This window comes from Etheostoma cragini, chromosome 9 (assembly GCF_013103735.1).
Source record: "Etheostoma cragini isolate CJK2018 chromosome 9, CSU_Ecrag_1.0, whole genome shotgun sequence".
In the NCBI taxonomy this organism is placed as follows: Eukaryota; Metazoa; Chordata; class Actinopteri; order Perciformes; family Percidae; genus Etheostoma; species Etheostoma cragini.
Window position 1 is genome coordinate 23151399 of NC_048415.1, and position 14203 is coordinate 23165601.

Genomic DNA, 14203 nt, shown 5'->3' on the forward strand with positions numbered 1-14203 from the left:
CACGGTCAGTCAGTGGCAAAAATATTACTTTTAATGCACATTTTGCCCTATATGATTACATTGTAGCCCGGTCTGCAGCTGTAGGTTACTGGGTACCTCTATGCTGGTTTCAAAGATTTCGGTTCACATTGGTCAGTTAGACACCAATTACTGGGAAAATAGGGTCCAGGTTGAAAAATACTGAAATTCCCCTTCACGTTACCTTTACCAGATGTTGGCAGTGTAACTTCCTTCAATGCATATTAATGACAACATTTGTTGATTTTTTTTTTCAACTTTAATTTCTTTGCATAATAGTTGCTTTACATAAGAGTTTCACATTATCTGCACATTCTTTATGTACCTGAGATATTTGGCCAAATAAAACATTTCATGTGACTCTTTTCCGTATATAGGCATTGCACGTTTGGCAACTGCACATTGAAATGTGCAACCAGGAACATCTAATAGCAAACAAACCAAGGGAAGAGGATGTGAAAGTCTGAACCGACCAGTCATCCTGAAACCCTGCAAGCCATCGAAACCACACAACAAACAATATTCATTTTATATGGAGTACAAGAGGCACAACACAGAAATACTTCAAAATAACCTTGAGGTTAGTGGCGAGTTTGCTTTCACACTGACAGGAAATAGTTTAAATATGAGCTTATGTGTGAGGCTATTTGGGTTAGCAGTAATATAAAATGCTTCAGCTTAATATACTACAATGCCAATCGTTACCAAGGAGCACCATAATGCTCAGTCCAGAAGAGAGCCTTAGAACTGAATACTGCTAAACCACAAAGAACTGAAAAGGAAATCTAAATAAATATACTGCTTGTGCTGGCGTTCACTAAAATCCTGTGTATAAGTGCACTTTCACAGTTTTACAAATCAAATATTGTTCATGGTTGCCCAGAAACTCAAAAAGAAATACATTATGTAAGTGCCGTTTTAAACTCTTTGGGAAACCTACTGTACTATACAGTATGTGAAACAAACTATCGGAGGAAGTTAGGCCTCGGAGTGAAAGGCCCACAGCAGAGTATGACGGGTAGAGGGTGGTTAGGCACAGGGTTATTGCAGCATTTGGTTTTATGTCATTTCCCTCTTTCCCCTTTTGTGATACTCCCTTTTTTTTGTTAAAACTCAGTCCGAAAACCTTCTTTGTGGATCGATCACAGCATCCCAAATCCTTTGGCATAAGTGATGGCCTTGAGAAGTCTTTCTTTTAGTTTTTCCTTGGAGGAGTATTCTGGGAGCAGCAGTGCATTAAAGCAGGTGTGAGAGGTTGGTAACCTGAAAGAAAGGATGAAAAGTAAGAGCATTAAAAAATAGAAAAGACGGCCCAACTGAACCGCGGGGCGTGTGACGGGCGGGGCACCGGTGGAAGGACTAGAGCATCCAGTCAATTTGTTTTAAAGGAGCACCCTGTGCAGACTCACATAGCTATACTATCAACTAACCAAAACTTTGAGCCGTGTTGGTAATATTTGGACTAAATGGATAAAAAAAAACATGTAACTATGTAGACTACTTCATTTTGTGGTAGAAGCACAAATATCCAAGAAAAATGAACAAAACAACAAAATCTGCCAGTTGGACATGCAAGATGCTTCGCCTCTGAGGCGCTCCCGGAGTGGCGTGACGCATGGCGGCCGACGGTGCAGCCAGAATGTGGCGCATCCACGCCTGGTGGACTGGCAGGGGACTAATGGCAGGTCAGTTACTGATACATTTTAAAGTATGTTGGAGAATAAAATACTAAAATAAAATGTTGTTTAAATCTGTCCTCTAAATGAACTAAATGGGGGTGCAGTTCACGCGATCATCTATCCTGTATGAAACATAACAGTCACTAAATCCTCCCTGGCTCTGGGGTACCTGTCCGTGTCCGAGCCATTCTTGGCGATGATCATTTTTAATTTGCCGAGCCCGCCAACTGGTGCTCTATCTGTGCCGGTGGTAAACTGAAGAAACAACCTCTTCTGCTCCTCTCCAAATGAGTGGATGGTTTCCCAGAAATCTCTGTGTGCAGGAAATAAAAGACAACAATTAACAACAATGATAAAACTCAATGTCCATTTGTTTTTTCATGTGACCTGCAGCTTATAACATGTTCCTTTAAATTACAATTTAAAGCTGCAGTTGGTCCTTTTTTATGAAGTTACATAGTTAGGTTATATATGGATTCTGTCATATTTACTGAAACTATCACTATATCCTGGCAGCAATACGTGAGAGATTTTCTTTAAAATAAAAATGCATGTTCATCTGCCTCCTCCTACCTCTTCTAATTGGCATTGGCAGTTCAGATCAGTTGAAGTAGGCAGCGCTGATCAAACCGGACCCCCATGTTGAAAGCAGTCAAGCCCCCGCCCTCCGACCAGAGCAAACATTTTATTTTATTTTACAGCTAAACAACACACGATGTGTTTCTAAAAACATTGGAGTAGAGAAATAGGTAAGGCAGTAAAAAAAAATCGTTAAATCCTATTTGATCAGCGCTGCCTAGCTGGACAGTTTGATCCTCGGTGGAGATGAGGTCGGCGGTCAGAGGAACGCATTCTTTTTTACAGATTTATATTTAGTAGCGTCAGAAACCAGTGACAGTTTGAACAAATATGACAAAATAGGGGTTAACCTTTAACTGGTGTGCTGAGGACAAAGGGTAAATGGGACTTACTTGATGATTTGACTGTCTTTGCTATAACCTCCATCATATTCTGTTGTCTTTTCAAGTGCTTCAAAGTCAAGTTTCTGTAAAATCCCAAGAGATTGCTCTGTAAGTCATAGAACACTGGCTACAGCAAAGTGACACAAATGTAAATGAAGCGTTGTTTCCTCACCCTGCTCCCACAGATAAGCATCTCCACTTCTTCGGGTCTGAACAAATATTTCAGCGGGGACTCATTTGTGACTATTAAGAAACCTTTTTTGAACGCTTTGAATTGTCTCTCCACGCTCTTGTTCAGTATGTAGTCTGCATACATGTCCACGAACTCCTGTCAAATAGAGATGTAAAAAGCAGTAAGGTGTGTTATGTGTCTGTTAAGGATGTTAACAGCTTCTCTCCACAGAGGAAAGACGGCCTACAGACTACAGCGCGCTCGTGAAATTGGCAGTTGAGTTGCCTCATTTTTAGCTCTTTCATATCCGTTGAGTTTCTATTGCGGTGCTTGTGAAATGAACATTTACATCAAAAGAGGAACAATTTAATGATTGTTGTTTAATGATTCTAATAATAATGCAGGTGGACATCAACTCCAGACAGAAACAACCATTGTGTTTATAGATTGTAGATTTAAGTTGATATTAAGGCCCTGTCAAATATAGAGCTGCAAAAAGGATTTAACTATTAGCTTAATCGCCAACTATCCTGAAAATCAATTATTCGGTTTGAGTCATAATTTTATGAAAAATTAAAAATTCTTGGATTCCAGCTTTTTAATTGTGAATATGTTCTAGTTTCTTCTCACCTCTGTGACAGTAATCACAGTATCTTTGCGTTTTGGACAAAAACAAGATATTTAGAATATCATTTTGGGACTCGGGAAACACTGATCCACATTTACCATTTTCTGACACAAAATATTCAACATAATTATCAACAGTGACTATATTCACATGCACGTAATTGTTCAAAAAAAACGATATTCCGAAAAAGATGACAAAGCCGTTTACATGGCTAATAAAAGTAAATATATTCCAGTAATGTTCCCGTTCACATGCAGCCGTGCAAAACTGGATTTTTCTTCAAAGTTTGTTATGTGAAGCACTTTGGGCTGCATGCTTTCATGAAAGGTGCAATGAATAATTAATAGAGCCAGTTATTGTAAACAAGTGAACACAAGCATGGTTTAGACGGAGCACGGCACCTGTCTGTTCTCCTTGGTAACAGGGATCTGGTCTCCCTGCTCCTTCAAGTCATATAAGATGGGGTTTCCAAAAAGGTCTGTGTGTGATATCTGGTAGGTGAGCATCATGTCTTCCTCTACGTTGCCGCTGTATTGAAGCAACTCCTTAAGACTCTGGAAGAGAGCCTGCAAGAAGAAAAGAAGAAACAGCTGCTGTTAGAGAAATGGTTTTGAGATTTTTTTTTTTAATTAGTTGGGAAGATTGATGCCACTCTCATCCCTGTACGTTAAATATGAAGCTACAGCCTGATGATAGTTAGCTTAGTTTAGCTTAGCATACAGACTGGAAACAGGGGGAAACAGCTAGCCTGGCTGAACAACATGTTATATCTTGTGTGTTTAGGGCGGCGTTCAGACTGCCAGCGGTCCGGTACAAACACATTTTCATTCATTTTGAATGCAGGTGGTGTGTTTAGGCTGGGGTTGGGGCTGGTGGGTTGCTGCAAAGGGGACACTTCAAAAATGCAGCAGGCCTGCGGCGCAAAGTTGAGAACAACTCTACTTTTGGAGAAACACGTCATCACTCTGCAGAGGGCAATGATGTAACCGTCGAGCAGACGTGTCTGGTTTGAGGCGGTGTGAGAAGCTCGTCCAGTAAACAGGAAACATCACTGCCTCTACTGCTGCCACAAGAACCTTTAAACACTGGGAGGGTAAAATGTTTCCTGCAACAACAAAGCACTCGTTGTGTCTCACTGCAATTTAAATTCTACTCGTGCTATGTTGGGAGTTGAAGAACACAGGAGGTCGTCACACAAACGGGCCGTTTCATTGACAATATGCCTGCGGCAAATCGGCGGATCGCTTTTATTGGTGTGAATGCACCGTAATCCACACAAGGACCAAAGAGTAAAAACAACTGGATGTTGGACTTCTCTTCTTGGAGTCTCCATCAGTTGCCTGAAAACATCACGTGAGAGACACAAGAGCCAAGCTTGCCGTTTTTCCCTGCTCCCAGTCTTCATGCTATCCCAAGCTAAGCTAACAGTTTTCAGACTTTAGCTTCAAGTATACTGTAAAGACTTTAGTTTAACTTCTCATCTAACTCTCAACAAGAAAGCAAAGTATGTTTCACAAAATGTAGAATTTTCCCTTAATCACCAAAGTTTACTGAGAAAGAAGGACATTGCATTATGCTTGTGGTTTCTTTTCAGCAACTCTAAACACTGAAGCGTCATTTCTTTTTAATTCTACCAGTATTTCACCGGTACAATATCATACACATCTTCAGCAATAAAAGAGCTCTCTAAAACATATTTAGGAATCCAGAACTGATGTATTGTCTTTCAGTGCATATTAACATTGGGGAAAGTTACTGTACTGGATGGGAGTCCGACAGGTCCAAGTAGGTCCCCTTCTTGCCCAAGAGCTTCCTGTAGACAACCATGGGGAAGTGTACGTCCAGGATGCAGTTGTTGTAAATGGCGAGCCCGAGGACAAGTCCAACCAGGGTGTACTGTGCTTCATTCTCCAGTGAGGACGAATTAAACCAAAACAGTTTGGTGTCATCGTCGTAGCTGAACATTCCTGTTCAGGAAGTCAAACAAAGAGAGAGACTCACATAAAGTAAAAAATAAAGACGTACAGGAACAGTTCTTGTTACTGTACAGCTGCAGAGTTTTCAAAAATGTAAAACAGAGCATTTGGAAAACAATGACATCATGTAATTTAATATATTTGTTTATTTGACAGGGACATTGCTCATTAATCAATAGCAAAGTAACTGTAAATGAGCCGGAGTTAGATCTGTTGTCCCTGGCTCTCAAAATAATTTGTGCATGCCCATTGTTACTTTGTGTGATGAGGTTGAGCCAGATGTGAGAGTTATATTAATCTTCTCATCTAACTCTTGGCAATAAAGCCAATAGCTTTAGCAGGTGCAGAAGCAGGGAGTCATGCATCATGAAGGATCCCAGCCACCCGACAATCAATTAAGTACATTTTTAGAAAGAAAAGTTCAAATTCTCCAATTCCAGCTTCTTAAAGGTGCTCTAAGCGATGTTTGGGTGACGTTACTTCTCGTTGACGTTAGTTAGACAAAGTATTCCCCCCCCACCCAAATCCTTCTCGTCAGTTGCAGCCTGGAACACTGTTTGTGTATGCTTAGTGGTGCAGGTTTTTGTTGCCGTTTGTAGACCCTGGGCTGTCTACAGAAACCATGTTTTTTACAGTGTGTAGGGGACAGGCAGCTAGCAGATAGTGAAGAGATGTTTTTTACAGTGTGTTCAGGGACAGGCAGCTAGCAGATACTGAGGAGACATTTTTTACAGTACACAGCCAAATTTGTACCGGTCCAGTGAGCGAATGGCATAGAATGATGACGTTAAGGTTCGGTAACAGTTGGCGAGTTCTGTAATGGTGGCAGAGAAAGATGCGGTCCGTTGTGGCAACGCTGCCATATCTCCAGAAGTTAAAACCCGAGCTAGAACAATCTCTGCTTGAGCTCTACATAGACATTATAAAAAAGGGATACCTTGGAAGCAAATGGAAAAACTACACAACTACACAATACATTGTGATTTCATGTCTCACCTATGTCAGGATTGAAAATTTCCTCCAAGACCAACTGAAAGAACTCTTTTGAAACTCCTCCCTCGTCTACACCTTGCTCCCCCTCGAACTCAACAAACAGCTGCTTCTTCAGGTCGGATGGGTTCTCCATGGAGATCATCTCCAGCTGCAACACAAGGCGGAGCTTGAATTCATTGACAAACACAGCAGGGCCAAGCCTCAACCTGTCATCACACGCAGGTTTCACCAAGTCAAATCTAAGACTGAATGAGCTCATATTCTGCTCATTTTCAGGTTCATAACTGTATTTTGAGGTTGTACTAGAATAGGTTTACATAGTTTACTGCACATTGCTGCAGCTCCTCTTTTCACCCTGTGTGTTTAGGTCTCTGTTTTTAGCTACAGAGTGAGACATCTCACTTCTGTTCCATCTTAGTACTACTACTACTAACCAGTCGGAAGCAGAGTATGAGGACCCTGACAGTACCTAGGTAAGGACTACTAACCAGTCAGAAGCAGAGTATGAGGGCCCTGACAGTACCTAGGTAAGGACTACTAGCCAGTCAGAAGCAGAGTATGAGGGCCCTGACAGTACCTAGGTTAGGACTACTAGCCAGTCAGGAGCAGAGTATGAGGGCCCTGACAGTACCTAGGTAAGGACTACTAGCCAGTCAGAAATAGAGTATGAGGGCCCTGAAAGTACCTAGGTAAGGACTACTAGCCAGTCAGAAGCGGAGTATGAGGGCCCTGACAGTACCTAGGTAAGGACTACTAGCCAGTCAGAAGCGGAGTATGAGGGCGTGCCCTGACATTGTGACTCACTCTGACAAGGGCGTCGTCTATGATGTGATCTCGGCGTACTTTGAGCTTGAGATAGGGGTTGGGCTGCTGGCCCTGCACCATGCTGTAGAGGGCCGTGAGACGCCGCTCGCTGTACATCCGGATCCTGTTGTCGTAGTACAGCCCTTGGTTCTTGGTGATAACGTTGAGGATGAACGGGCAGCTCTGGAAAGAAAACTTGGTTTCGGCGTTGACCTTGAAGAAGGTGAAATCCTTGTCCATCTCCACCACTTCGTTCAACGACTCGTTAACAAATTCTTCGAAAGGGATGAGAGGTTTGATGCTGTCCACGGGTCTGACGCCTAGTTCTTTCTCCAGAGGATCGACCCGAGGACCCTTCTTATAGAGCCGCTCCTCACCCAGCAGCTCATGCAGGGTGAGCTCATCGGACTCGGGGTCTTCCTCCTCGTCCTCGTTGTGCTCCACGTTCATTTCACCGCCCAGGATATTTGCGTAGAACGCAACTTTCAAACACTGCGTGGCGGCCACCACGGTCTGGTCATCGTTTACCAGATTTTCGTTGTCATATTCATTGCTGACGACTGTGAAAGTGATGAGCTGCTGGAAGGTCTCCAGCATACGCCGGATGTGCGAGAGACCGTACACGGACCAGAGCTTTGCCAGCCTGGCGAGCGCGCTCACTGGCAGCTTGCACATGGCTTTGCAGAACTGCGGCAACGCCACTTCCAGGTACTCGGGGCTGTGAAGGTTCCGGTTCTCCAGCACGATAATGAAGATGTTCAGATAATCTGGATTTGTTTCATACACATCAAGGTATTCCAGGTCAAGTTCCATGTTTGGAGTGAGGTAAACAAGTGCGTTTACAAGAGCAGCCTCTACCTGGTCGAGGCTTAGAAATCTGTCGTAGACTCTCCGCACAGCATCGATGTCCACCGTCACCTCGCAGGGGTCGGACATTTTGTTGAGACCCTTGGCTGGTAAAGCAGTGGCAGAGGAAGCACCCATCTTCTCTGCAGGTTCCTCCCTCTGCTTTGCATGCTTGTCTGCATCTGTTGGATCAGGAGAGTCCTGGTGGGTTCCAGCAGGGTTGGGTTCATCCTTTCTGAAACTCTGCACCAAGGCCTCTGCACTGGAGAAAATCCTGCCGATGATGCGATTGAGAGCAGAGTAGTCTCCTTCCTCCTCACAGAAACTCAGGATCATAGAAACTGTGTTCTCTGTGAGGTAATGAACATCTGGACCGAAACAGTAAAAATACAAAAGAATTAACACAAGTGAACTGAGTCAGTACCTGTGTTCCAAACCGTTCCCTGTCGCGGAAATAGTGCACTATATAGAGTGTTAGCCATTGTGGAGTGCTGTTCCAATACTTAGTGGTTAGTTTCATTCACTTATTCATGATCCACTACAAAATACCCCTAATGCACAGCTAATTTGAGCGTACATACAATGTACCCTACATTTTACCCCTGTATACCACAATGCAACGCGGCCGGGTTTTTCCCGGGGGAGAATAAGAAGCAGAAAGACCCACGAAAAACTTGAAGGGGAAAAGGACTTAACAATATATACATTAACATGAATCAAACATATTAGCAAAGATAAAATGGCCTATTTATGACTTACTTACAAAATCTTACTGGCCCATAGCTAGGGCAGCCATCCAAACATACAGTTAAGCTTAAAGATACTGTGACTTCCACATGTATGTTTGACATTAAAATATGTTATATGAATATGTAGAGTATTTTATATGTTGTAGGGCACCATAAAAAGGTATGTGTATGTGTACCCTACACATTACTGTAGGCCCAGTTTATTATGCATCTCTGTCGTATTTGTAGTAGGGGTCCCTGCTCGTCCCTCTTGCATCGCTCAAAACAATGTTAGAGTCCTCTGCTATACAGGGAGTAGTAAGTGAGACTAGTGAGTGAGTGAGTGAGTGAGTGAGTGAGTGAATGAAGGAACGGTTTCAAACCAGCTAGTGTTCATGAGATTCAGAGTCAGTCTTCCAGTACCTGAGAAGTTCTCCCTGGTGGGACAAAGGTCCGTACTGTCCACGGGAGGGGAGTCCGAGTCTTTCTTGGAGGGGTGAGGGTTACAGAGTTTGGCATTAATCTTAAACAGCTCGAGCGCTTTGGCAGCCGCTGAATTGTTGTCCAAAGGCTGGAAGTCACGGCATGATGCGCAAAACTCATTTGAGCAGTCGCCATTTCCACAGCCGTCAGTTAACTGCCGAAAGTAGCGCTCAATTAGATGCTTTGCAGTCGCTCTGTTCCTGTGTGACATATTTAAACAGGCAGTCAGACTGATGGGTCAAAGTCATCTGTGGTTAGAAAAAAAGCATAAACAGATTCTTGAAATGTACCTTTCAGATGGAAATATTAGACTAAGGTATTACATGTTTATTAGCTACATTAGCTATGCAGTTAGAGTGACTTACATTCGGCTGGATTCAGGTACACCCCTTCAGAGCCAATGGACAGAAAAGTTCAGCAATGATGTAAACTTTTACTGTAAATACACAGCCTATAATAAAACAAGACAATGAGTTTATTATTTTAGACCCAATCAGTTGACTAAGACATTTTTTTACTCTCTATTCAGCTTGGATGAATACTGGAAAATGAGCATGTTTCTCATTTCTGAGGCAGCTACTGATGAAATCTGACATTGATACAGCTGACATTTTATGTTTCTTTATTCACAATAACATGAGCCAACATGTTAACCCCTAAATGAAAGTGACCACCATGTGGAGGTCATGTTGTGCTGTTGAATATTTAGCCACAGCTAAAACACAAACTGCTTACTATGGAGCCAGAAAAACACTATGCTCTTGATTGAATAGTTTGTGCACTCTTGATTTTATATCTTTTTTGGCCTTATGAGCTCTGTCCCTCGTCGCCCAAACAAAGCCACTCCTTAATCCAAAATATCCCGTAGGTGTAAAGGTTACCTGTGGCCTGTACAGGACCTGTGAAGATCAGCCATTTTCCACTTTGCTCTACCATGTTTCTGTAGTCTAAAGTCAGTCAAGCGTTAAATCATGTTTGTATGTTACTGAACAAGCAGATTATTATTAATCATTGAAAACCTGTAACCTGCACACGCTATATGAACAATAATGCCTCCATTTTAAGAATGGGCACATTTAAGCACATCGAAACTTTTTCCACTAATCAGTGATATGAATCGTATTGACTATGACTCATATTTTGAAATATGAATAATATGATGAACAACACTGAACCAACTGTCTACAGGTCAATAGAATAAGAACACATGCTGCATAGCTTTCTCTCTCATATGGCCATCAGCGAGCTGATTTATTGACTGAGTATGAACATAGTTTGGATTTTTAACTGGACTGTTTGGACCAGCTGTCTGGACCAGGGGTCTTCAACGTCCTTAAGCCAAGGACCCCTTGACTGAAAGGGAGACAGAGCAGGGACCCCCCCCCCCTCCTACATATAGTGTAAAAGATTAAGTTGCATATTAAACTGGGCCTACAATACCTTATAGGACCAAGCTTTTATACATACATTTTTGCATGGAATAAAGCTGTTAAAATAATCTAATAATTGGCATAGTTTAATAAATCATGTTTTAATTCATAGTGTACATGTAGCACAGTAAATCCTAAGAATAACTATCTTAACAACTGCATATTGTCCCTTATGAAGTAAAGTATAATAGGCTCGTGCTGTTCCTGCTGCTGTGTGCTCCTTCATAATTAATAATAAAGTGATAATTCAGTGACATGTGAACACAGACTCAACAATGTAAGATTATAACATGCACGTGTGTGTGTGTGTGTGTGTGTGTGTGTGTGTGTGTGTGTGTGTGTGTGTGTGTGTGTGTGTGTGTACAGTCTATGGTTAGAGAGATTTCACCACTGACGTGATATTGCACAAGCCTGCAGCTGACACCCCGGCTAGCTGTCCCAGCTGTACGGTTAGCACCTCGGCCCTTCTCTAAAGTAACCTCCAGCTCCTTCTTCTCAGAGGAAGGAGCAAGCAAAGGAAGTGAACGCAACATAAAAGGGTCAGTGGCTAGCTCCGTCCAGCTGCTGGTACTAACCTGTGGTTGGGGGGACCTGCAGTCTGCCTGGAGGTCTGTCAGTGACAGTGCAAAAAACTCTCGGTCAGTCTTAGAGCTGTTCCCGCCGCGTTCAGCTCACCTCGCTCCGATTAAAGCAGCTGTAACTAGCCGGCGACACGTCGTCTGTCCGCGGCGAAACAACGGCGACGTCAGCCCGTCGGAGGTTAACGCTTTCTCTTTCTAAATCACAGCTAGAACGGGTTCTCTCCTACCATCTTGTAAACAAGAGCGCGAGGTATCCCAACATGCAGCGCGAGCCTGTCAAATAGCAGCCCCCCCCCCCCCCTTGCCTCCAAGACCCACAGACATATACACCCAAATATGAATATATACCCCCCTTACAATATAATATGGCAGCGTTAACAACACATGGAGCTGTCCGACGAATGAAGCGGAGTAAATAAGGCGATATTTTCTACAGTAGGCTTAGCATACAATGGAAATACCATAGACTGATCATATGGATTCATTCATTCATGTTAAAGCAAAAACTACGTACACTTCCAAATGATGTGAAGTAGTAGCTAGCCTGTGGGCACGTGTAGCAGTAGTTCATACACACACATACGGTATCTATTGTTGCATTGTATATTTGGACATTTTGTGGTAGACGTAGTATTAATGCATAAATACAGTAAATCCTAACAGTATTACTCCACTGGTTAGTCCCTGCCCTGAACAGATATCACGAGTACAGCTGGTTATTAATTCAGAAATATAAATTCAGAGTAGCACACCTGAATTCAAAGATCCACACACACATGTGGCAGAAGTCAGTGTAGACCAAGGCCAAGGGACCACCCATAAGCTCTAAATCATATTCTTCATACACCATTAATAAGACTGGCCCTACAGTTCATAGCAGGCATGGAGGTGAAACCCTGCCATCTCATTCAGGGCCCCTGAGAGCTGTCAAGCTACTTTTCCTATTTAGTAGGAATATCTGTGGGCTAAGATTATCTCTATGATTGTATCAGAGAGAATTCAAATAAATATGTCACATGTTGAATAAAAGGACATCATGTCCTACACCAGTTAACTCCTTTTGTCTCTCTCTGAGCCCTGGCTGCAGTAATCCACATGGACACTGGGGGTCACTGTAAGGACACTTTAATACATCTTAATAATAATAAGTCAATGATACTTTTCGCACAAGGGGATTTCTTTCTTTCTTCTTATATTTTACATTATGTATTCCACAATGGATTTTAAAAAAAAAGTTAAGTTCAAAGAACATGTAGTGGTACCAAAATCTTTTGACCCATTCACCCCTCATCACACTTTGGACTTTGCTCATAAGTATTCCAAAGAGTGGTATTTAGCGTTTTTACATAGTGGTATTGAGTATTTCTACAGAGTGGTGTTGAGTGTTTTCACATAGTGGTATTGAGTATTTCTACAGAGTAGTATTGAGTATTTTTACATAGTGGTGTTGCCTTGAGTCAGATGTAGCAGGACGTCCCAAGGAGGGCGTGAGATCTTTCCTGGGAGTCGCCAGATGGTTGTGGAATAAAAAACGACATAACATAGACCCATAGCTGGCCTTGTGGAAGGGGACAAAATGGGGATCAGGGTTTCCCAAGGTCCAAGATGACGTCTTCAAACGTCTCGCTTTGTCCACAACTCAAAAATATTCAGTTTACTATCACAGAGAGAAGAAACGAGAAATATTCACATTTTACAAGCTGGAATCAGAGAATTTTACCTTTACTTTCATAAAAAAATGACTCAAACCGATTGATCAATTATCAAAATAATTGGCGATTAATTTAATAGCTGACACCTGATTGATATGTGGGAATGATATGGGGAAGTGATGGTGGAGACTTCAACAGATCCCGAGTCTGAGGAATTCAGGTTAAATGCAGCATTTATTCAAACAGAGAAATAACGTCCATGAGAAAGAGAGCCCAATGTCCGGGGACTCCTGGACATCCTCACACGCCAGTCTGTCCATTTCTGTGGGACAGTTACCTTCAAACTACACTTCTAATAGATTTACACATTGCAATTCATTCTAAACTGTGTTTACCTCAAACTAACCTTTCTGTGGAAGACCCTTAAAATAGATGCACTGCATGCTTAAATATTCAACGTATCACTAATCTATTCATCTTTGCAGCCCCCCCCCTCCGACGCCCCTGCACACAGTCACACACACGCGCACACACACACACACACACACACACACAGTTCAAAAGTTTAAAGAGCACACAAACAAAAACAAAGAACAGCCTAATTTCAGCTCCATTCATCTGCACTCCAGTCTGAGCTTCACACTCCAGAGCTCACATGGACACACTCGTTTCCATGTGACCTTCTGCTCAGGTTGTGTTATGCTCAAATGGAGGAAATTAGGGCTTTAGCAGCCACTGATTAACACCCAAAATTAGCCGACACCACTGCTTTCTACTTTTTGTGAAAATCTATCCTTCTATTTCCCTCCCAGCAATTTGAAATGGATTAAGAGTGCCTCAAAGTCTCTATTTCCTGGAACATATCAATTAACCTCAATTGTCCCATTGGCAGTTTAGGAATGGGACTGCAGGGTGGTACAGAGTTTAGGAAAGGACACTGAAGGTTGCGAGTAGGATAAATGTGTCGGTGTGCCATGCAGCAGAGAAAGGGGTCACTAAGGCAGTCAAGACCGAGCTGACGTCTTCTGTGACCAGGATACCGGAAGCAGAGGCCCGGAGGCCACGTCTCTGATCAACCCTCTCCCCTCTGGCTCATAATCCTCGCTCAGATCACCAGCTCAGGGGTTCTCAACTCAGCAGAGTGTGAATGTCGGCATCATCACAGCAGGCAGAGCAAACAATCGAATGAAATGTTTACGAGGCAAAAACAAGGAATTTGCTTATGTCTTGGTTTATGTTGTTTTACAGCAT

The 14203-nt window shown here is 42.6% G+C and overlaps 1 protein-coding gene across 2 annotated transcripts; it reads right to left on the reverse strand.

Annotated features, from left to right (window-relative positions):
- Positions 1-263: 263 nt before the first annotated feature.
- On the reverse strand, positions 264-11557 carry ube3a (ubiquitin protein ligase E3A). Of its 2 annotated transcripts, none has more exons than XM_034881723.1 (11): positions 11295-11557; positions 9655-9740; positions 9230-9489; positions 7233-8446; positions 6432-6576; positions 5221-5426; positions 3861-4025; positions 2832-2987; positions 2669-2742; positions 1867-2010; positions 264-1281 (listed from the first exon to the last, which is right to left on the reverse strand). In XM_034881723.1, coding segments are annotated over exons 2-11 (2487 nt in total). In that variant the 5' UTR covers positions 9657-9740; positions 11295-11557; the 3' UTR covers positions 264-1160. The 2 variants fall into 2 exon arrangements, with proteins under 2 accessions (XP_034737614.1, XP_034737615.1); XM_034881724.1 differs by having other exon boundaries at positions 9655-9678; positions 11295-11541.
- Between the last annotated feature and the right edge of the window lie 2646 nt (positions 11558-14203).

Bases quoted from the DNA above. Each gene is read 5' to 3' on its own strand.
- ube3a (XM_034881723.1), bottom strand. The intron at 6,577-7,232 runs GTGAGTCACAAT...CTTGTGTTGCAG, and splicing joins TAGACGACGCCCTTGTCAGA to CTGGAGATGATCTCCATGGA. The intron at 1,282-1,866 runs GTACCCCAGAGC...CCTTTCTTTCAG, and splicing joins AATGGCTCGGACACGGACAG to GTTACCAACCTCTCACACCT.